Source organism: Marmota marmota, unplaced genomic scaffold, assembly GCF_001458135.2.
Source record: "Marmota marmota marmota unplaced genomic scaffold, marMar, whole genome shotgun sequence".
NCBI classification, from domain to species: domain Eukaryota; kingdom Metazoa; phylum Chordata; class Mammalia; order Rodentia; family Sciuridae; genus Marmota; species Marmota marmota.
This window is the reverse complement of record NW_025999983.1, coordinates 6,284,606-6,300,678: the sequence shown is the minus strand read 5'-3', so window position 1 is coordinate 6,300,678 and position 16,073 is coordinate 6,284,606. Positions and strand designations below refer to the sequence as shown.

The 16,073-nt window shown below is 44.2% G+C and overlaps 1 protein-coding gene across 10 annotated transcripts in view; it reads right to left on the bottom strand.

The window, feature by feature from the left end:
• Positions 1-16,073, bottom strand: part of Prkn (parkin RBR E3 ubiquitin protein ligase) — a 1,173,661-nt gene that overhangs the window by 403,714 nt on the left and 753,874 nt on the right. For 7 of the 10 annotated variants that reach the window (XR_007348672.1, XM_048805865.1, XM_048805864.1 and 4 more), the window contains exon 7: positions 5,760-5,896. The exons of 2 other annotated variants lie outside the window; for them this stretch is intronic. Coding sequence is in view for 7 of the 8 variants with exons in the window: in XM_048805865.1 (XP_048661822.1) it covers positions 5,760-5,896 (137 nt within the window). In the remaining variant the exon portion in view is untranslated. Of the gene's footprint in view, positions 1-5,759; positions 5,897-8,174; positions 8,326-16,073 lie in introns of those variants that run through there. One more of the 10 variants, XM_048805872.1, reaches the window with a different exon arrangement.

The window sequence follows — 16,073 nt, the reverse complement described above, 5'->3', positions numbered from 1 at the left end:
ACAAGTTATTAATGCATTTTATTTACAAGATTCACAGACGCTGATGTCACCTTCCATTATTCTCACCATGGCACAAGACTGTGGCAAGTGCTTTCAATCCGTTCTGACAATCATTGTTTCGGTTTATAATTTGATAAGCTTTGATTTTCTAATTCAGTTTTACTATTTTTTAAACATGTCTTGTTCTACATTCAGTAAACCAAAGTGAAGTCAAATAAACCAAGAAAAGACATAGTCAGATAGATGGATAAGTGAATAATGTGTGATAATTAGTGGATTTGTGAATTGAGTTATAGCAAACACTAGCCTCCAGTTAAATATGTGCAAATACATGTTTCTCTGTGAATACTCACATAGCTGCAGACATGAGCACACACATTAGATATACATGGGAATGCATGTTTAAATGACAATCAAAATAACAAAAGCCAGTGTTTGTGGAATGCTTACTCTCTTCAGCACTAACTTAAGGACATTTTATAAGACATTATTTTAATGGATTCATACAACTAATAAAATCATATCTCCTGATACCTAAAATAAGCCCAAGACACACCAAGGCTGGGTACTTCGCCCTCGTTATGATGCGAGCAAGGATTTGAATGAGGTTTCTCTGAGGCTCTGCGTGCACCTCAAGAGAGGCAAATGACTCACTGGTTTATGGAGCAATAGCAGGACTTACAAAGCTGTCACTTAAAATAGGAAAACAATTAGGCCTCATGAAGACTTGATGCACAGGCCCAGAGATGCTGGGAACGTCTCGTGTCTTTCTGAGGTCTGTATCTCAGATGATTCCCTTGGTGTGTCCTGCAGCCCTTATTTGCTCCATTCTTTTTAAATAGCGAAATAGACAAATACCTAAGACTCTCATCACAGTCTGAGGCCCCAGCCCTGACCTGACAGTTACCCTTCGGCAGATGCCCTGTGGTTGGCTACAGGCATGACGGATAAACTATTGCATATAAACCAAACTAGCTCTGTAAAACAGGTGATGACTTAGGAATAATCCACAAATTATTAAAGGTAGAACCAACAATGTAAGCCCAAGTAGAAGGTCAGCAACACTGATCATGTGGTGCACCGTCCTTGAAGAGACCCTGAATGGAGGACAGTGGCCCTGCGATGGGGGCTGAGCAGAGGGCAGGGCCATCACATTTCAGTGCATTATAAGAACAAAGCAAGAAGAAAGCAAGAGCGCATCTCTGCTGAGCTAACACTAATGATAATCCAACTTGCTTTTGCAAAATTTAAAAAAAATAGTCTATGCCATTTGAAAGTCTCCTTAAACATAACATGGGGAAACATTTATAATTGAAGCCACAGTAAAATTTTTAAAAGGCTAAAATGAGCCATGAAGAACAATGCTGCTACAGACCAAACTCTGTTTTCTCACAAGCGAGCACTTTGGAAGCATGCATGGGCAGTACTGGGCAGGAGAGTGGCTCACCACGCTGCACAGCGCCCCCTGGCTTCAGATCTGTCCCCCTGCCCTTATTTGCTCCATTCTTTTTAAATAGCGAAATAGACAAATACCTAAATTCTCCATAGCAGGAGGCACTTTCAAAAATAAAAGTGTCTAGGAATGCTGTGTCTAAATGACCAGCATAGGCAGCCATGCTCAGAGACACTAAAACAGAGCGAAGGAGAAACAAAGAAATTCACCTGTGAGTCCACCAGATCCTAAGGACGTTGGTGACATGGTCAATGAAAAATAAAATAATTTATGAAAAGGTATTTAAAACCTAACTAAAATACAACAAAATCTACAAAACACATTTTAATGAGGCAGATCCTAACCAGACCCAGTTTTCTCACAGTGGTTATAAGTTACTTGGTGGCAAACATCTAGCAAAAATTAAAGCGAATCTGCCCATATTCTTTACAACTTTTCTTTTCTTCCCAACCTTTGCTGTGGTCAGCAGGGCAGGTTACCAGGGAGGCATCCTCCTGAAGAAAATGTCCACTGGCCTGTTCCTCAAAGAAAAGGTGATGCTTTAAATTGACTGAGAAAAAGAAGTGCAAAGAGATCTAAGCATAGGAAAAGCTGCTCAACCTGACTCAAAAAAAGAAATGAAAAGCAACATGGAATCTCATTTCTCAAATATATAACCCGGAAAAGATGCTGAAGCTCTCCACCTCCCGCCTCGCAGAGGCGGCCGAGGGCCTGCGGCTCCCAGGCGTTGCAGCGGGTAGGGAAGCTCCCGCTCTCAGGAGGGAATCTGGAAACAGTAAAGTGGGGCCAGGTGGCTCCGGAAAGAGCACTCCCCTCGCCAGGGTGGGGCCCCAGGGCCCACCCCCCACCAAACTGGAGCCATTAAAATAGACAGACATTTTCCCATTGATACAGTATCCCCATTGTAGAGAGTCCATCTCAATGGTACTGTGACAACAGTATGAGAATACAGGTGCACACAGACTATAGCTGTAGCAACATTTGTGATAACAAAAGGAGAACCTCAACAACGCAGTGACCTACACACTGGATTTCAGTGATGCTGTGTTCTGAAAGATGGAGAACATACCCACGCACTACTCAGGAGTGATCTCTAGAAAATAATTTACACTACAGAGGGGAAAAAGGAGGTGGAGGAAAATGTATGAATAACTCTGTTGATATCACTCAGTAATAGGAGTTTTTTTTTTTTTTTCCCAAGGTAGAAAGCAATGTTTGTAATATTGGTGATTTAAAAACAAAAATTCCACAAGCCTGAAATTGAAGTGAAAAAGTCCACATAACTAATGGTTTGCACTCAAAAGACATATGCATGTCTCCTTGCTTTTTGAACTAGGTACAAAAGAGCAACCAGCCTAGTCGAGTGAGTACCCCAGGCGGGCACAAAGACTGACCTGAGGGAAACCGGAGCTCCTGAGAAACTTGCACCACCTGGCCAAAGACACAGGGGCTCACTGTGGTGTTTTTTTCTTTAAGTTTTAGGGTTTGAAATTTTTCTATAACAAAAAGGTCGATATTTTAAGGATGAGTGAGACATTGTTATGGTTTGGATGTGAGGTGTCCCCCAAAAGCTCACTTGTGAGGCAATGAAAGAAGGTTTAGAGGAGAAATGATTGGGTTCTGAGACTCTTACCCCAATCAGTGAATTAATCCCCTGATAGGGATTAACTGAGTGGTAACTGAATTGGTGGGTGTGGCTGGAGGAGGAGGGAACTGGGGTGTGGCTTTGGGGTACATATATGTATCTGGCCAGTGAAGTCTCTCTCTGCTTCCTGATCATCATGTGAGCTGCTTCCCTCTGTCACCCTCTTTAGCCACGATGTTCAGCCTCGCCTCGAGCCCAGGGAATAGAGCCGGCCTCCGGTGGACTAAGACCTCTGCAACCAGGAGCCCTTAAATACACTTTTCCTCCTTTACAGTTGTGCAATGAAAAAGCTGGCTAAAACAGACATGAACGATTTTTAAAAGCGTCTTGAGTGTGTACAGGAGTCTTGAGAAGGCTGTTTAGAGATGCGTCCAGTACACGGTTTAATGGAGAGCAGGATCTACCAGGACACAATTGCCTTCCTAAAAATATTAGAAACAAGAGTTTTCCAACCTACACATGATTGCTTTTTGGCTTTTGAATGCTTTTGTTAAAAATATAAAAACACAAATCCTTTCAATGAGCTTTTCTAACACATTATGAGACTCAATATAAAGCACTGTATTGTTAATAGATATCCTTAGAAAATGAACCCTATGACTCCTAAAGCCTACATTGCTATCAGCATCTTCCATTTGGATTTCTAAATTATTTTGAAGTATAGATATAGATATATGCATGCTATGATTGACATTAAAATTAAGTACTGAAATAAATTGAACTTAAAGCTCAACCATTGAATCAAGGTATCATAGTTTCAAACTATAATTTTCAAAACCAGTGAGGCATGATTAATTATATTATAGCCATTAAAATATATAATCAGTAGGTAGCAACACCTATCACACTCCATATACAAAAATTAACTCAAAATGGATCCATGACCTCATATATGAGGCAAATGTTAGAAGAAAACGGGAAAAATATTCATCATTTCAGATATAGCAATGGATTATTACTGATACCAAAGCAACAAAATAAAACAAAAAAAAATGGACTTTATCAAAATTTGAAACTTTTTTTTCATTAAAGAACGTTATCAGGAAAGCGAAAACCTATAGAATGGGAGAAACATTTGCAAACCATAAATCTGATATGGTCTTGAATGCAGAATATGTAAAGAACTCTCACACCTCAAGAAGAAGACGACCATCCTATTTAAAAATGAGCAAATGCCTTGAACAGACATCCATGGGAAGCAATGTATAAATGGCAAACCGGTACATGAGAAGATCCTCAACATTACTGCCCTTAAATAAAATCCAAATCCACCACGGGATCCTGCTCCACACTCACAGGGGCCTTGTAACACACAGCAAGACAAGGACCAGTGCCACCGAGGATATGGAGCAGAGGGAACCCCTGGGCACCACTGTCATCCATACAAAAGGGCAAAACAACTGCGAAGAGTTGAATGTTCTAGAAAAGGCTAAGCACAGATTTCTGCTTCTAGGATACACCTGTGGGAAGTGCACAAGTGAGTCCATGCAGAACCTCACACACAAATGTTCCTGGTAGCATTACTCGTAAGTGTCTAGTGGGGCACAACACGAGGGCCCATCAACAGGTCAAAGGGTGAACAAATTGTGGACGACAGACTATTACTCAGCTATGAAAAGGAGTGGCATCGACACGTGCCATGAGATGATTGATCCTCAGTTGCCTATGCCAGGTGAAATAAGGCAGACCAGAGGTCACATACTGTGTGGTTTCGTTTTTAGAAAATATCCACAATGGGCAAGTCCATGGAGACAAAAAGCCCAGCAGTGATGGCCAGAGGCTGGGGCGAGGGGCAAGGGGTGATGGCTTTGTGGAGACAGGGTATTCTGATGGTGAAGGAGTTTAAAACTAGAGGGTGGTATTTGAACAACACTGTATGTACCTGATGCCCCTGCACTATAGCCCTCAAAGTGGCTCACTGCATGTCACAGGAACGTCACAACTAGGAATGAGAGCTGTGAAAATCATACAGTGCAGGGAAAGGGGGTAAAAATGCCTTCAATATTAAATATTAAATATTAATATTAGGGGCTGGGGATGTGGCTCAAGCGGTAGCACGCTCGCCTGGCATGCGTGCGGCCCGGGTTCGATCCTCAGCACCACATACAAACAAAGATGTTGTGTCTGCCGAGAACTTAAATAAATAAATAAATATTTAAAAAAAAAAAAAATATTAATATTAAATATTAAATAGCTCAGCTTGAACCAGTTCTCCTTTAATTTCTTTTGCACGTAGGTTCTTTCACCTACACTGTGTGTGTGTGTGTGTGTGTGTGTGTGTGTGTGTGTGTGTTTGACACTTTTAGTGCTGGGGCATACAACTTAAATCTTTGGATGATACTGTTCTAGATCCAAGGTAACAAATCCAGGACTGGCAGCGTCAGTCGAAACCACAGACAAACTCTGAACCTTGGCTGAATAATATTTTCCAATTTATCTCAATGCCTTTTAGCACGTTATGTTTTCTCTCATCCTACACAGTCCCCTGGGGTCTGATATCTTTCATGATCCATCCACTAATGTTTCTTATCCAGAAATGATCAAATTGAAAATTTCAACCTAGATCTTAGCACCAGCTATGTCTAAGAGAGTTTTGTATCAATGGTCATACGTCTCTTCTTAATTAGTATTAAAATGGAACAAATAAAGAGCCAGACTTACCCACACACGGCAGGGAGTAGCCGAGCTGAGGGTCATGGAGGAACTGCCGGTCGTTGAGCCTGGTCACGCAGTAGAGGTGGAAGCAGTCTAGGCAGATCACGTGGCGGTGGGTGCACTGGAAAACCAGGACAGGGCTCCTGTATATGGATAGGGAAGGGGTTTCTTGGGGTGCCTCCAGTGGCAGACAGGAAACGCGTGCTTCATGACCCTGTCTGCAATCCCACTGAGGGCTTAGGGCGTGCTCTGTGCCAGGACCTGGGCTTCGGAGCCCCCTCGTGGGAGCCAACAGAGGAGCTCTATGGACTGCCTAGGCCATCGGTCCCTCAGCATTAGGTTTCTCTATCAGTGCATCTACCAATCAGTAGTTCAGACCTGAGCTTGACTCGGATCTCTTTCTAGAAGTCTCTCCTGATTCATAATTCCCATTTAACCTACCCAATCCGCCCACCATGGCGTCTGCTTCTCTTGACCTGTGATGACCTCAGGGTATCAAGGTGTTTCTCATCCCACGGACTGTGAGCCCCTTGCAAGTGGACGCTGTGTCTGTTACATCAATATCCTCATAGCGTTAGGCCTTGTGAGGTTTCACATAAATGCTCTGTGAATTCAGTTACAATGAAGTATAAAATCTGAACTTCCCCAAAGTCAAAGGAAAATTTCAATTGCACCAGAGGAGGTAGAGGCAGCTGTCACTCGCTTCTCACTGGCAAATAGAAAAGCAGACGTTGGAAATAAGAGATCATGCAACAGGCATTTTTCTATTTCAAGGTTTTGTCTATCTGCCTCCTACATTCTATCCAAATATTCAACTTCTGAAATTATGGTTAGAAGATTACTAATAAATCAATACATACAAATCCTAAAGTTTTGTATCTCCTTAAAATACCTCACGGGAAAACAGATCTCCTGAAAACTATGAAGCTTTGCTTACAAATGAGCCACCTGTGTTTGTGTCAAAAAAGGAGACAAAATGAATCTATTAAATTGAGATCAGTTCTGAGGCAATTGTAGCAGTAAGAAAGTTCTGGATTCAATTTAGATAAGCCTATTTCCCCATGTAATGATTTTAAAAAATACAAAACATGTTTACTTCATACTCAGTTCTAAGCAGCTATCAGAACTCTACACAAAAGCTTTTTCTCTAGAAAAATGATATTAAATATTAATATCATAGAAGATAATTTCTTAACAATTAAAATAAATTTTCAAAATTCTGTTATCTCACTTATTTCAAAGCAATGTCTAACACAAACCCAGGTGGAGAAATGCCCCTTGGCAGGTTGATGCTATGGATCTGAGAGCCACTCACTACACCTGAACAGAGGCCTTGGGTGGGTTTACACATGCCCCCTTGTCCCCTCTCTGAACCTATGAAAAGTCCTTTCAGGACCTCCATTTCCATCTCCAGAGCCGTGGGTTATTAGGCATCGATTGCTCTGGACTTTTGACCTTCTCCCTCCTACGACTCCCCTTTGAAGACAATAAAACAACGCTTTCCTGTGTCCAACCTAAGTCCCCTGTGTGCAATGCACGGCCATCCTGGATCCACCCAGGGACCCCATGAAGCTGCTGCAGGCTACCTTCCCGTCACAGCTAAGCTGGGTGCAAAATGTTCTCCACTTCACTTCTGGTCACGTGGCTGACTGAGCCTTATAGGCCCCTGTTTTACTATCAGCACAGAGAAATTCTGGAGAAAATATTAGAACATTTGCAGAAAACGTAGAGATGAGAGGAAATAAAAAGAAAACTTGTAAAATCAGAGCAGCCAACCCACTGCCGCAGTGACGGGGGCACGGATACCCAGGTCTGAGGTACGCAGCCCTGGTCTAGCACACGGCTCTTCTCCTTCCTCCTCGTAGGGGATGACAGCAGCACACATTCCCAGTTCCCTTCAGTTACACAAGGCCCGACACACTAGACCATCCACGCCACTCACCCCCGACCTGCTCCTGAGCAGTGCCATGCTGTTTGCACCAGATTAGCAAGGAAGGGTAACCACACGGGAGGCCACCGTGGGAGAGAGACCCACACAGCTCAGGGCCCCCACCAGGGGACGTTTCAGAGGCCAAGTGTGGGGCCTACAAACACACGCCTTCTAAAATAGCTGACGTATCAGCCCTCTCACCCCCCTTCCACCTCTGAGAACGAAGCACCAGGCAATGAGAGGCCGTGGCCCAGAGGCACAGCTCCCAGGGGAAAGCATGTCCTCCAAGGGACACAGGAGGAGTCCTGCTCAAAATTGAACTACAGCTGCCCCTGTCCTCTTCATCCTCCCTGAACTGAGGCAGAGGCAGGGAGGGAAATTCACCAAACTGGCTGGTGGTGGACCCTAACCACCAGGAAGAAGAAAAGCTGCAGCCTCACCTGGGGCCAGGAAGAACCCACGAGGCGTCTGGGGGCCCCTCAGAAACTCTGGTGTCAGGTGGACAAAGGCGGCAGTTAAGGCTGGGAAGTGCCCAAGGCCAGGACTTGGGACCCTGTAGGATTCACTCACGCAGCAGCTAGCCTCAATAACCCTCACCACCACGACAAGTGGGCCTCGGAGGGGCTTCAGGCGATGCCGACCCTGAATAAGAAATGGGGTAAACGGTCACAATGGTTTACTAGTGAGACGTGATGGGGCACAGAGACGTGGTCAGTGCTGCCAGTGAGGACACGGGAGAAAATTTAACACACCAGAAAGGAGTCACGACCAAGACTCAGGGTGTGGCATGCAGCCTTGGGAGCCTAGAGTCAGTGACAACAGGAACCGTGAGGAAAAATCTGCACAGGCAGGAGGTCAAAGGTGACAGAGAGTGACCCAGGAATTCTCACTGTGTGTCCCTGTCTGCACATGGCCAACGTGTCTGTGCACACAGGAGAGAGAGAGGTAAGTGTAAGTGTGGTGATACACCCATGTAAGTAGAAATATAGGCAAGATATGTGTTCATCATAGATAATTGGAGCGTGGTAAGGTAGTAAATGTCTGCATTTCACATGGGATTATCAGTCAGCTGAATTCTTTGATATAACACTGTTATTTCTTATTAAGGATATTCCTAGTAATTTTGAAAAGTTAGGTGAGGATAAACATGACACTTACAAAAGGGTTATAGGATTAATCATCTGGGAAAATAAGTGACAGGCTGGGGGTCATTTCAAGGCTGGGGGTGCACACAAGCGCTCAAGTGCTAGGTCAGGAGGAGAGGGGAATGGCTGGGATCCACGAGCACCCCGCTGGCTCAGGTGACTCGCTAGGAACTTCACGTGTAAGTTTCCATCCTCCGAAGATAAACGTCCTTTCTGCTGTCTACCTGCTTTCTCTGCACCTGCCCTCTCTGGTCTAGTTCTTTCTTCTAGTTCTTTCCCTCTTAGGCCGATGCTCTTCCCCATCGTTTCCTGTAGCACGATACTGCGCTCTCCACTCAGTCCCAAATGCTGAACCTGGGGCCGGTTCAAGACTAACAATCCCCAATCAGCTTTCTCTGGAGCCCGAGGTTCTTCCCTGCGTCACTCCTCCGTGTCACTCCACCGTTCACCCTTCATGAGTGTCACACATTGGCCTCACTCGTCTGTAAAGTGTTCCTACCTTAGTGACCAATGTTAAATGAAAGGAATGAATCGATGGAGACCACACACGTGCAGCCCTTTCAAGAACCAGGCCTCGTGAGACAGCTGAGCACACGACCCTGAGTAGCCAAAGTCCCTGAACACCCTGGTGCATGGATGAATGGACACTGTTTTGTAATCCCTGTCTATATTCCCAGCTTCTCTGCTCCCGTTGATGCTGCTCACTCAGTGGCTTATTGAGCATTTACTCTGGCTAACGAGGCACTTAGACATGTGCGGACCAGAGCCTCTTGTGAACTCCAGTGCCTGCTAAGTACACTTGGAGTAGGCTCTGGACAACACACAAGCCTGGCCACAGTCTAGGGACACGAGATGCCCAAGGGACAGGTATACCAGGAGTGATATGTCACCACAGACTGTGGCGGCAGAGATGTCAGGAGACAGGAGATTGTCGCCTCAGGATGGCCCCATAGCAAAGCTGAGCTGATGGGAAGGAACGAGATTGGTTCTGAGTCAGAACTGTGGTTTCTGGGCAGCAGGGGACATGGGCATGGGGAGGAGTCTCTGAACCGCACATCAACCAGGTGAGCTCAGTGAAAGGAGCAGAGTGGGACAGGAGACAAGAAGGGCTGAGGACTCCGCAGACTGGCCAGGAGCGGGCTGGGGCTGACGTGAGGCCAACCCAGTCTGCGGGACGCTCTGAAGGTTCTGCCCTGGTCTGGATGTTGTGTCCCTCTAAATTCACGTGCTGAAATCTGTACCCTCAAGTCACAGGACTGGGGAGGGGCTTGAGGAGCTGTCAGCCATGAGGGTGGAGACCGCAGGAGTCGCAAATGCCTGGATGAAGAGGCCCCCGAGGGCTCCTCAGCCTCACACCCTGTGACAGGGAGAGGACAGGGAGAGGGCCCACCTCGGAGCAGGGAGCAGGTTCTCTACACGCAACCTGCCGGTACCTGGATCCTGAACTTCCTGACATCAAGATCTGGAGGAGTGCGTTTCCCTCGTGCGTGAGCTGCCCCGTTCTTGGTGCTTTGTCACGGCCGTCCAGAGGACGAAGACAGTTTTCGAACATGGCAAGGGAGTGACGTGTTAGTTGAGTCTTCACTCTGAGAGAGTTCGGAGGGAGAGAGGCTCCTGGCAGTGGTGAGAAGCACTTGGAGGCCGTGTTGGCAATTGAGACCCGAGTGGCCAAGGAGCTGGACTAGATGTGGCAGTGGCTCCAGGGATGGAACGAAAAGATGGACGCGGGCGTTTTGAGGAGGATCTGCCAGGACTTACTCTCTTGGGTCTTTCGTTCTTCCCAACATTCCTCTGTGCCCTTTGCTCAAATTATGGGTAAATGTTAATTGATCAATCTAGAAATGATTTTACCTGGATGAGCCAGGTTATAGAGAAGTTATTAAAGGTTAAATAGAGTTCTCAATCACATGCAGAAAGAATTATAAATGCCTTGCTTAACATAACTGGAAAGTTATTTGTAAGCAATGCTTTCTCTGTTTTTATTAAAGAAATAATCCAAAAACCCTTTGTTCACTGAATATTAAGTGTAACTGAAAGAGATTTTATTTAAAAAATAATGGCAAGCTAATCCTGTACATTACACAAAGTAATATTGTTGTGCAGTATTCCAACATGTAAACTCTGATAAAATCAGACCTCTAGTATCTGCAAAATGACATTAATGTGTTCATATTTATTTCCTAACGTGCAGTTTCATCTGCTTTCTACCTCATTTGTGATCCCCCCTCCCATCTGCTTCTCTGTCTCAGTGCATCCAATTCTTCCCTGCGAGCACATCTTCATTTGTACTCATTATGAGAGAGGCTGTGGCACCAGCTTCCCATTAATGTTACATACGCTGAGAGCACTGTGCTAGCAATGTCGAGATACATAAAGATAAGGAGCAACTCCAAGTTTTCAAGGAAATCTTAAGCTGGCAGAGTGGGCAGGAGAAGGACACAAACAGTTGTAACATAGGGAACGGTATTTTAAGTTATGTTGGAGATGCAGAAAATGTTGGCTGTTAAGCAGCCTCCAAGATGTTCGCCCATGACCCTTGCCTCCCAGGTAGTTTCTTTCTATGTGGAGTAGGTTGATCTGTGTATGACAGGAAGAGTGCAGAAATGACTACCTGTGACTTCAGGACTACATCAGAAAAGACACCAGATCTCGTCTGTTTTCTCCCATACATTGTGGGGCCCCAGGACCGTGGGCGGCCACCTTGTGAGAAACTCAAGCAGCCGCCTGGGGAAGTCTGCACGTGAACAGCTGGGCCTCCAGCCCACAGCCAACACCAACTTGGCAGCCACTTAAGTGAAACCTATTTAAAGTAGATCCTCCAACTCTGGGCAAGCCTAAAGATGACCTCCCGACTATGACTTCGTGAGTTACCCGGAGCAAGAACCATCTAGCTAAGCCCTCCCAAATTCTTGACTCGCTGGGAGTGAAGATAATATTCACTGTTTTCTTGAGCCACTAAGTTGTAGGAAAATTTGTTACATAATAGTATTTACTAATGCAGGTTCAGAGGAAGAAGTCACATTTAGATAGCAGATCATAGAAGAATTCATGAGAGTAATGAGTGGCATTTTAAGGAGGATCAGAATTCTAATGCATGGAGATGGATAAAATACTTGAAGTCAAGAGAAGACAGATATTATAAAGTACAGAGGGAAAATGTTGCAGCTGGTTTCTTCACCCGCCCCAGTGAATAGTGAAAGTGCAAAGGAAGCAATACTATCACATAGCATATTAAAATCACCTGAAAAGCAATGCAAAAATGAATTAAACTTTTAAGGAAAAAATCCCTTGAGGAATAAACTTTTTTTACTTGTAGGAGAAAATCTTTCAATGTAGCTAACACTTGACCCTTGAAAATTCACATGTTGATTTTGCTGTATTTAGTTTGTGCAACACTAACATAGATGTTATGCCCCAGTTAGCAATTTTTCAAAGCTCTGCACAAATTCTCTGTACATGAAGAACTATGACTCGTGGGAATTTAATAAAATATTTGGTTAGATAAAAATAATCAGAGAAGAAAAGCTACCCCATTAAATAACTTGAATTCACCTTCTTAACAACTGTCACTTCAAATCCCTGTTAGAGCTTATAAACAAACAAACAAAAATAACTGAAATATCAGAAATGCAATGCATTGTAACGTAACCTGCATTTAGCAAAATCACCTACACACTGCCTAAATGCACAACTGGCAAAGAAGTCTCCCCGCAGCGCTTGCCTACAGACAGCTGGAGATGGCACTTTAGCACATGTGTCATATGAGTTCATTATTCGAGGTAGCCAAGTGAGCAATCCCGTCACTGGAGGGGCCTCTGGTCCAAGACACTAATTGATAGACTCGACTTTCAGAAATTAAAATAGGCTTCAACAGTTGAGTGACCTTCAAAATTCCTCCCAGCAGCCAAGTTTAAAATCCTGAAGTCAGTTCATTTGCCCATTAGTGTGCTTGGAGCTGGAGTCCTGGTAAGGCACTGGCAGACTCTGAACAAGCTCATTAACCACCCCTTCCAATTTCTTCTTGCTTCCTCTGCACATATTCTGATCCTTCATCCAGGCCTCTCTGCTCCACAAAAAGGGTTTGCTTTGGTCCTCTGAGCTTCCTTGCAGAAATCCCAGTATTGAGTACAGACAGTATACCAAGTTACACACTCATTACATCTACATTTTCCACTTAACCACTATGCCAGTAGAACGGTCACCATATGCCATTGTTATGTTACCATCCCATAAGAATAGACAAGGATGGTCTCTGCCCTCAGGAGGTCACAATCCTACAGGGCTTTTAAATAATTCTCTCATGGTGGTAAGTGCTACCCTCAAGATGAATTTAGAGATCACTTATCTCTCTCTGGGGCTGGAGGATGGAGTCCAAAGAAAGCTCATGTCTCAGTGCTTCCAGGACATGGAGAGAGAAAATACTGAAAAAACTAAATATCTTCTCTCGTTTATAAAGGATTTGGGGAAATATTTTATAAAGTGACATTATAAATGTGTTAGAAAGGATTAAGAAAAGACAGCCTCTCTGTCTATAAGTCAGTCAGCTTTCCATTACTGGAACAAATTACATGTCAACTTACAAAGAGGAAGGTTTAATTTTGGCTCTTAGGTTTGGAAGTTCATGGCCAATTAGCTCTGTTGCTTTGGGTCTCGAGTGGCACAATACGTCATGGTGGGTATAGGTGGCGCAGGAAGCCTATTCACCTCCTGATGATCAAGAAACAAAAGAGAGGAAGAAATAAGGGCCAAGGTCCCCACATTCCTGTTGAAGGCGTACCCCCAATGGCCTAAGCCCTCCTGCCAGGTCCTGCTTCTTAAATGCTTTACCCGCTTCCAACAGAGACAACCTGAGGACCAAGCCATCAACACAGGGGCCCTTTGGGGACATTCCAAATCTATATGTCAGCATCTCTTCTCCTAAAATTTTCTTTTCACCTTAAATCTTTATTCAGTGGTCTGATTTCCCATCTGTGGCACTAAATGTTATTACATTTAAGAGACTTTCTAACCTCAGCGTTTGTTCCAAAGTTTGATTCCACTGATATCTGCCCTCAATTCTCAGTAAACTCCCCTGTCACTAATGTGCAACTTTATTCCTGGGAAACAACTTGGTTTTATGCATCTTGTGGTATTTGCTTGTGGATCTTAGGGCTTTACTTAAAAGCTCCCTATTAAATTAGCTACATCGCTGTTGATATGTTCCACATGCTGCCATGAAGGAAATAGGAAAACTTCAAGTAGCAGCTGCTTTTTCTGTTTCAGACATATTTCTTTTCAATGTTTACTTGCTGATTTTGAGATCACCTGTAAAATAGGGGCTACAAAATTTCTTAGGTAAAGACAGTGGCAAAAACATAGTGCTTTCCCGAGCACAGGGTGAGGCTCCTGAGTGCTGGTGTAGGTGAGCTCTCCAGACTCACCTGGCCACAGCATCCTGCCTGTCCCCACCTCCTGCCTCCCAGCCTCAGCCTCAGGCTCAATCCAATCAGCATCACCTGGAAACACTGTTCTAGGGTGGTTTTCGTCATGGCAGCCTTTGCTCCTCAAATATGAACTAGTTACCCAATGCCACTGAACTCAGGACCCGGCCTTTCTGCCACCTTTTGGAGCTCTCTACAAGCTGTACCACCCCCACAAAATGCGGCTCCACTTTTCCATTCACAAATATTATGCATTTCTCAGGCCAGTCTGGTCTCTGCGTTTCCCTTCTCCTCCATCCCTATGTGCACTGGTGTTCTTCTCTTCATTTTCCAGAAGCTTTCAGGGTGAGCTGGAGTCTGGCCTCCTCCAGCAGCTTCCCACAAACACTGATCACTGCAATGCCTACAGAAACCCAGAGGTCATTGCTTTTGTACTTGGCTTGGCATTTTATTACAGGCCATATGCAGTGTCCTCCTCCAGCTTTGTGAACCCAGGCTGGTCTCCAGACCCAAGGAACCACATACCGGCTGGGAGGCTCCGGTGCAGGTTCCTGTGGAGAAGTGGGCAGTGCTGCCCTCCAGGAGGTTGGACCAACCCTGAGGAAACCAAGTCCAGAGAACTCGTGGGAGGCATTGAAACCGGACGTCAGCCAGGCAGGAAAACATGAGCTACAGCCTAAAAGACAGAAGTATGTTTGCCTGGCCAAAAAAAAATGGATGAACATACATGAAAGCAGCTAATGGAATAAGGCAGGTGACACCGTCAGGGAGCCCCACCCTCTGTAGTTCACACCCTGAACCTGGTCGAAGTTCCAAACTCCTCCACAAATAAACAGTGAGATTAAAAAGCAAGGCTATTGCTTCCACAAGTCACATACTGGTCTGTTTTAGGTTTAACAATGCTTCAAATGGGCTAACATTGGGTCCTATTATTTATAACATTTGGAGTCACTGACAACAAGTAGACTATGCGAAATAAAAATGTAAGCCATGGTTGCAGAGGGAGTTAATGGGTAATTAATCTCCTCTAGATGATTTCAATCTTGGAAGATCTTTACTTGACTTTAGCTTAGCATATGCATTGTATTTCCAAATATAATTACTGTTGGCAGGTTGAACTCAAACATAACCCATTAACTTCTTGAAGGGGTAGGCTGTAAACATTGCAATATAACCATAAATGTTAGAAATACAAAATAAGCTTTTTTTCTTTTTCTAAAGCAACTTAAAAGCCAAGTGGTCAGTCCTCTTTGCTGGTAACTCGTGACAATGATTTGGTTTAACACTAACATCCCTACTTTTCTTGCTAAGGCATTTATACTACTGAACAGATGCTGATAAAGAATTTAAATAGCGGGCAAATCATATACGTTTTTGCATACAAGAAATGAAGCTTTCGCATGTAAGAAATGAAACTAAAAATTCCAGAGTTCTTGGGAGAAAAGTGCATTTCATTAAAAAGCCATCCTAACACCTTGCTATCTTCTAGTTAATAAATGTTTTTCTCAAGGATCCTCAAAATTATGTGTTCAAATACATCACAACTAGTCTCAGGACACCACCTTCTACTGAAACTGTCAATACATACAGCTCAAAAAAGCTGAAGGTAGATTTAACATAAAATCATTTCTGGGTCATATCATTTGCATAGAGCTACTATGTGGCACAACTATTTAGCTGTTGGAGATCCTGTCTGTAGCGCATACTAACTCATGCGCATATCTTGTCATTGTTTTTTCCTCTGTGAAAAATAGCTAGAAGCAGATAATGCCGAGATCCACTGCAAAAGCATTCTGCTAAATTGAGAAAGATATGAAGACAGATC